The sequence below is a fragment of the Camellia sinensis genome, chromosome 8 (genome assembly GCF_055761805.1).
Source record: "Camellia sinensis isolate YWXY chromosome 8, ASM5576180v1, whole genome shotgun sequence".
NCBI lineage: Eukaryota > Viridiplantae > Streptophyta > Magnoliopsida > Ericales > Theaceae > Camellia > Camellia sinensis.
The window spans coordinates 84,788,798-84,796,488 of record NC_138968.1 but is presented as its reverse complement, the minus strand read 5'-3'; the positions used below and the strand labels follow the sequence as shown (position 1 = coordinate 84,796,488).

General features: G+C 35.0%; 1 protein-coding gene across 2 annotated transcripts; it reads left to right on the top strand.

The window, feature by feature from the left end:
* Positions 1-1,223: 1,223 nt before the first annotated feature.
* LOC114255825 (uncharacterized) lies at positions 1,224-7,134 on the top strand. Of its 2 annotated transcripts, XM_082882953.1 has the most exons (3): positions 1,224-1,536; positions 5,870-6,255; positions 6,384-7,134. In XM_082882953.1, exons 2-3 carry the CDS (start codon positions 5,872-5,874, stop codon positions 6,873-6,875), a joined length of 876 nt encoding a protein of 291 aa, XP_082739079.1. In that variant the 5' UTR covers positions 1,224-1,536; positions 5,870-5,871; the 3' UTR covers positions 6,876-7,134. The 2 variants fall into 2 exon arrangements, 1 of the variants encoding a protein (XP_082739079.1); XR_014337897.1 differs by lacking the exons at positions 5,870-6,255; positions 6,384-7,134 and adding an exon at positions 4,098-4,442.
* The last annotated feature ends 557 nt before the right edge of the window (positions 7,135-7,691 follow it).

The window sequence follows — 7,691 nt, the reverse complement described above, 5'->3', positions numbered from 1 at the left end:
CCTGAGTGAACCTGAACCGAACTACGTAAGGCTTGATTCCCATCTTCGGGATACGGAGGCAACTTCATTTTGAAGTCCAGCCATAAACACTTCTAAATCAATTGTGTCCATGAGATTGTTCTGGACATCTTTGTCTTTTCTATATCCAAGAGTTCGATTATGGTCTTCACTATGAGAGCTGGTTATAGTGCAGTGCAGTGCTATTCAGACAAGGGGCAATTTTCCGTTTGCTGGATTCGGGGTTGTACATCTCGAGGATAGATTCCATGTGTGTCAAGTTGTGATCCTTATCGAAAATGGTTTTGAAAAGTTTTAATAAAAGTTGATTTTGTTCAAATTAATCTTTTTACAACTTAGACCATTTTTGGACCAAAAGGAAAATTTTTAGTGCCCACAACTCCAATTTCGTTGATTTCAATACGGAGTTCTCTAACTCTTGATACACATCAAAGTTGTTTTTTATTACATTCAAAAGGAAAACTTGAAAGTACAGATCAAAGCAATAAACTTGGGGCACGGATGAGTCAGGTGTTCCGCCCGGTTTGCGCCTCATCTTCAAGCCAAGCTATGCATTCGCCAGATAAGGCGCAATTGAAATTGGGAGCAGGAGCCAGAAGTTCTCTTCTCCTCCAGGCAGTGGGATATCGAGCTAGTTGTGAGCCTCGGATTGGAAATGAAGTCGGGTACTCTACCCCTTCTTCTGGGCAAGTCTGGTCGTGTCTAAACTGGCGGTAGAACCGAAATGGAAAATAGAAGGCACAACGTATCAAGCCAATCAACTAAATGCCAGGTTGTTGAGACATACTGTAGCTCATCTCGGGCAAATTAAACCAAGGACAACGCCAAGCAATGTGAACAACAGACCTGTTGCACATCCAATGGCACCACCACCCCTCGTTCGGGAAATCAACTAGCGAAAGAAATAGCCTCGTGCTGCATATGCAGGGCATGAGTCTACTACCTTCAACCTATCCATGAGCCATGTCTGGGGAGGGATGAAAGAAAAGAGAGATTAAAGAATAGAGAGGTGTATGTGGAGAGAAAATGTGAGAACGGGTTTTGAGAGAAAAACAGAGCATGAGTGCCGAGTGATGTGAGAAACACATGTGAGATAGGGTGGGAAACATTACCTGTAAGGGCATGTTTGATTGAATGGATTAGAGCATGGGATTGTGATTATTAATCCGTGGGCCTAACTATCCTATGTTTGCTTTAACATTTTGGTTTAGGATTATTAATCCAATGGATAATTAATCCAACAAATTTGTAGGATTATTAGTAATGGGGTAGGGATGGAATTATATATCCTGAATTGGGAAATAAAGTAAAAAGACTTTTTTACCCTCACTATATACGCAAAAATGTAAGCCAAATCATATCATTTCTACCCAGCAAAGACTCAGCAGCTTTGCTGAGAGAAGATCTCCACCTTCGTGAAGGATCTCCACCTTCGTGAAGATCTCCATCTCGGTGTGCCGATTTCAACCTTCGTTCGCCGGAAAATTCACCGTCGGCACTGAAAAAATCTCATTACCGGTGAGATTATCATCTTCGCCATTTATTTTTCCAGATTTTTATCTATTTCAACAATTAATTTTACATGTTTGGCTCAAAATTTATGATAAATCATCATTGTCAGAATTTATGAGATGTATTTGTATATATACATAGATCTATGTAGTTGTAACAATGTTTTGATGGTTTTGGTATATTATATACTAGATCTGTGTTTGATTCTATTGTTAAAATTCTGCCCACCATGTGTTTGATTCTATGTTCAAGTGAGAACTCATCATAAACAATTGGAACATGCTTATGAAAATTGTTGTGATCCATTAAATGCTTACTGGTGAGGAAAAAAAAAGGAGTAAGTAGATCATTGTTAAGGTGGATATTTGTGAATGTTCTTCTTGTAGCAAGTAAAAATGTTCAAATGGATCTGCTTACCAGAACATATAATATTTACATTTCTGTCATTTTTTTTCTATTGAAACTATGAAATCCTTTTATTGTGATTGATTTGTCTTTGAGTTTTTAAATGTAAGGATGTTCATTGTTTCTTTAAGAAAATCAATTTTCCCTTTAAAATTCAGATTTTTTGGGGGAATTCCGATGTCAGAACAAAGCAAAGTACTAAACTAGCCAATTGAGAATCTCTTTCTATTTGATCGTGGAGTGTATTTGTGGAGGTGACAAAAATGAAATCTATTAGCGCGTGTTGTTCCAAATAGTTTAAGGGCCCAAGAAAATGTATATTTTTTCATGTGTTCAATTCTAACATGTGCATATAAGTACTCTTTGTTGAGTCTTCCCATAACAAACCTCCATATCATCGTGCAAAGTCATGAGCACCCTCAAAAACTTTCTTCAAGTGTTCAATTCCCTTCTTGCAAATTACACACATAAAATGATTTCTTCAAGTGTACATTGTGAATGCATAGTGAGATGAGTTTGATTTTTGCCCCAGAACTCATCATAAAGATGAGCTGGTATCATCCCAACCTTTCATATCCGATTCCCATAACTTAATCTGTTAAACAAAGTTACATTTCAAATCATTGTCGATTAAGATAAAATTCACTTGGAAAATGTTATCATTTAGGATAAATGTATTCAAGAACTTGATGATTCACAAAAACAGCATAACCCAATTCACTTTTGATTGAGAGTTGACATGTACTAAATATTGAATCTGAATAGTAGTAGAAATATTTGGGTTTTTAAATGTATCTTTTAACATTGAGAAAAATATAAACCTAATTAGTAACATTTTAACATTTTTTGGTACGGAGGGTATTCTATCTGCAACATGAGAATTTGCATTTTCTGCTGAAGAAAAAAAATTATCTGCAGATACAATGGTTGAAATTTCAAAGAAGAAAATTATATTCTTATAGAAGAAACAAACAAGAAAATCTGAAAGTATATTTGGTGGAACATACAACATATACGAGCAACAATATTCACATAAACCACCCACAAAAACCACCCACAAAAGAAAAACAAAAGAGAATTATTTATCAAAAGAAGAAAACAAAACAAAAGTTGCCGATAGAATATTTGGATGAACATGATGGGGATGGCTTTTTAAATATAGTAGCATTGGTCCCTTTTAATTGAGGGTCCTAGGAGAAGACTGGACAATCAGATAGGCCTAACCTTCAGCATTATTTTTATAAAGTGGCTGCTCTCAATTTTGAGCCTTCATTCTCACACTCAGAAGAGCTGGAACTACATTTTCTTGGCCTTAGAAGAGCTGTGTTTGGTCTGCTTGTATGACATTTCAATGAAAATTTGTCCTATTCTATCCATTGTTTTGAACAATCAAGAAAACAATAAAAGTAGCCCCAGCTAGGACCGTTCACAGAACAGAAATTATAATTTGTTTTTGAAACATTTATAAAATAAAAATAAAAAAAGTACTCATTCAAGTCCCATGGACAAAATTATATGGACTCATTCAATTTTCATGTATGGATGGGGATGGGGATTGGGGGTGTCCTTAATAATACCCAGTTAATGGTGAGTCAAAGTTAACCAGTATCAGTAGGTAACAGGTGGGTACAATTAACTAAACATTTATTAGTGAATCCTTAATTGTCAAAATTTTAATTAATTTTGTTGATATGGTCCTTCCACTTCTTTATTTTAAAAATAAAGGCCTCTTTAATTTTCTTGAGCAAAAACAGCCATTCCCATTAATAATGTTAATAACACCATGTAATGTAGTGTATATATATATATATAAATCAGTTCATTTGTACACCCCTCTATTCTTCAGCATAACCTACATTTGTTCAGTATATCTAGTAGAACTGTATTTGTATTTATTAACCTTATAATGACCTTATGAATTTTTCTTTCACAGTCCTTATTATATTTCTGCAAATTTGACTGCTCATTATAATTTTTAAATATATGATATGTTTCTCTCTTGCTATTTTAAATTCAAAAAAAATCTTTGCATAAGAAAAAAATTGTAATCATATTGAATGTGTTTAGATTTGAATTAATGCAATCTTTTGGGAGCTCTTTCAGTACCCATCAGAACTACATGTAGTTCTAATCTCTTACACTAACTAGATCTGATGTGTTAGTTGAAGCATTTGTAGATGGACAATAATGAATGCTCGGACAGTACGATGGACCTATTTGAAGCATTTGTAGCACTCCAAGAAGTTGTGTCATCTATTAACTATGTATGTGGTGTGTACATTATTGTACTACAAGTTGCCTTGGAGAGGTACCAATCTAGGTTGGATATTAAAAGGTCACCACATCCCTTCCAAGCACAATTAGACTATTTGAATAGATTGGTGAAGGATAGCGATATTGATTGCCATGAACAACTCCGAGTGAATAGGCATACCTTCATGTGTCTTTGTACACTTGTTCGAAGTGTGGGATTATCTGATTCCAAATATGTCCTCTTAGAGGAGAAAGTTGCAATGTTCTTAAATGGGATTGCACAAAACTATAAGAATCGCAACATCAAGTTCAATTTCATGCAGTCTGGGCAAACAGTTAGTCAGTACTTTAACGATGTCCTGAAGGCTATTTTACGCCTACAAGGTGTCTTACTTAAGACACCAGAGCCAATAACTGTAAATTGCACAGATGATAGATGAAGGTGTTTTCAGGTATTACATAGTTTAATTTCATTTAGATTTTGGGCAAACACTAACATATTTAAAATGAATAACCTTATTTTATTTTGATCTTTGGTAGAATTGTCTTGGAGCTCTAGATGGAACTTATGTTAGGGTTCGTGTTCCTGCAATAGATAAGCCAAGATATAGAACACGGAAGGGTGAAATTGCTACTAATGTCTTGGGTGTTTCTTCCCAAGACATGCAATTCATTTATGTGTTGCCTGGATGAGAAGGGTCAGTTTTAGATTCTAGGGTACTTAGAGATGCTGTGAATAGACCAAATGGTTTGAAGGTGCCGACGGGTAAGAATCTATATAGTTAATTGATCTAATCTTAATTGCCCACTTTTTAAAGTACTTATACATATGAAACCCATACTTGTTTTCAGGTTTCTACTATCTTGTAGATGCGGGTTACACTAATGGAGAGGGTTTCTTAGCGCCATATAGAGGGCAACGCTATCACCTCTCTACATGGAGAGAAGGGGGTATCCCAGTGAATCCCGAGGAGTTCTTCAACATGAAGCACTCTGCTGCTCGTAACGTTATTGAGAGGTGTTTTGGGTTACTCAAGATTAGGTGGGCAATACTAAGAACTGCTTCGTACTACCCAATCAAGACCCAGGGTCGTATTATTACTGTATGTTGCCTTCTCCACAGCCTCATCAGACGTGAAATGCCAGTGGATCCATTTGAGTTCGAGTTAAATAACACTTCTATACCTCAACCTGATTTAGGAGAAGAGTTCATCAATACAGTAGAGCCATCAAATCAATGGAGTGATTGGAGGGATACATTGGCAACAATAATGTTTAATGAATGGCAAACAAATAGAGGAGTTGGTGGAAATCCTCCGTAGTTGAGATAGCTTATTTAAATATTTTATTTGTAATGATGAGAATCTTGTCTATTTTCATAATTGAAAAATATGTAATGAGAATCTTACGTAGTTGAGATGGATTTATTTTTCAAGCTAATCAATTTTATTTGTTTTAATCTTTATTTCATGGAGAACCATTTGTTGCTTTCATGATTGCATAATAATAGCTATATTTTAGGTAGATTGAGTAGTTGTTTAATATCAAGAGTGCTTTATATATATATATATAGTTCATGCACACTTTTCAATCATATTTTTACCTTGTCTTCCATACTTGTATTTTGTATATTAGAATGAGCTATTAAATCAATAATATGTGTTGTGCATCATTATTATAGGCATGGATAGTGTTGCTACCAGTCATTCTCAAAAGAAAAGTAAGGGGAAGGTAGATGCTGGTTCAATTGGGAGTTGTAGGATTTGGACGAAGAGGGAGGAGTTGTTTCTCATAAGTGCAATGAGAGATTTGTGTAATAATCCTAAATGGAAGGTTGACAATGGGCAATTTAAGTCAGGGTTTTATGGAGAGCTTGAGAAGAGAATTGTCATGGCTTTTCCTGGAAGTGACCTTCGTGCTTGTCCTCACATTGAGTCAAAGATAAAAATTTGGAGGAAACACTATGGCCTTTTGTATGAAATGACTAAGCTTAGCGGGTTTGGATGGAATGACACTGAGAAGATGGTTCTTGTTGACAGTGATGATGTTTGGGAAAACTTTGTTCGGGTAAGTTTTTTTCTTCTATTTTTTAGTGTTCATCTCATCCTAATTACTAGATATCCTATTCATTTTCATTTCAATTTTATCTCATTTAGCATACTTGAATGTCCTTTCTTTCTTTTGAACTTGTGTAGAGACAACCAAGTGCGAGTTCTATGCGAAACAAGTCATTTCCATATTATGAAGATTGGCTTGTTCTCTTTGGCAAAGACAGAGCCACTGGTGAGTTAGCTGAAGATCCTGCATATGCAGTTGAAGCAATTGCTGTGGAGGAAGCCATGGGGGAGAAGGGTGATGGTTCTCCAGCTAAGCAATTCAATGTTTCTGACTTCGAGTGTTCAATGTCTACAAATGGAAATGCATCCAACTCTTCTACCTTTAGCAAGGGAGGAACAAAAAGGGCGAGGACTACTGAAGGAATCGCAAGTAATATTGCTACAATGACAGAGACACTTGGCACTTTTTTGGACAAAATGGACACTAGATTGGGTGAGATTGTTAAAAGGATTGGATATCAACGTGACTTATCCCAAGCTAGGAGGAGTGTCAATGCTGAACTTCTGAAGCTCCCCCTTACATCAACTCAAAGGTTGACAGCAGGTTCTCTCATTGTCAAAGATGCTTAGCGAGTTGACTTCTTTTTCAGTCTCTCCGATGCCGACAAATTAGAGTGGGTATGTCTTTTGTTGGGAGGGCACGTATGAGTACACATGTTGGGGATCGTGGTTTATTCGACACAATAGAATATATAATAGTATTTGATAATGTGGGAATTTAGTTGTGTAGAAGATATTGGAGATGCTATATTTCTAGCTTACACACATCACTGTTCTACAAACTATTGTGAACATTGCTTTTCTTAGTTTAATATTGAACTTGAGTTGATTGGTGGATAAAAAAACAAAAAACATAATCTGTTACGCGTGGTCTTGATGGGTGAATCAAACATAATCTGTGTTTAGACATATCTATGTTCAAACATAATTTTGCATGTGCACTTTTAGGCCATGTTTGCATGTGTTTAATTACCATTTTGTGTATGTGTGTGTGGACATGTTTGCCTATGTTTAATTACCATTTTGTGTGGGTGGGTGGGTGGGTTGGTGGTGGTCATGTTTGGTTTGGTTTTTATGAACTTGTTTTAAAATTAATTTGGTGAAAGAAATTTTTTAAAAAAATTAAAACACTTATTATTAAATCTATATAATTTTATATTTTAGAAGGCCAAAAATAATTTTTATAAATTTTAAAATATTTTTTTTATATTTATTTTATCAAATTAGTTTATATATTTTTTTTAAAAAAAAATTAAAAAACAAACCAAACATCGCCTTTGTATTTTGTATTTTAATTTTGCTTTTATTTATTTATGTATAATTTTTTTTCAAAATCACATTTATGAAGAAATTTTGATAAAGTAAAAATTATGAAGAAACATTGAT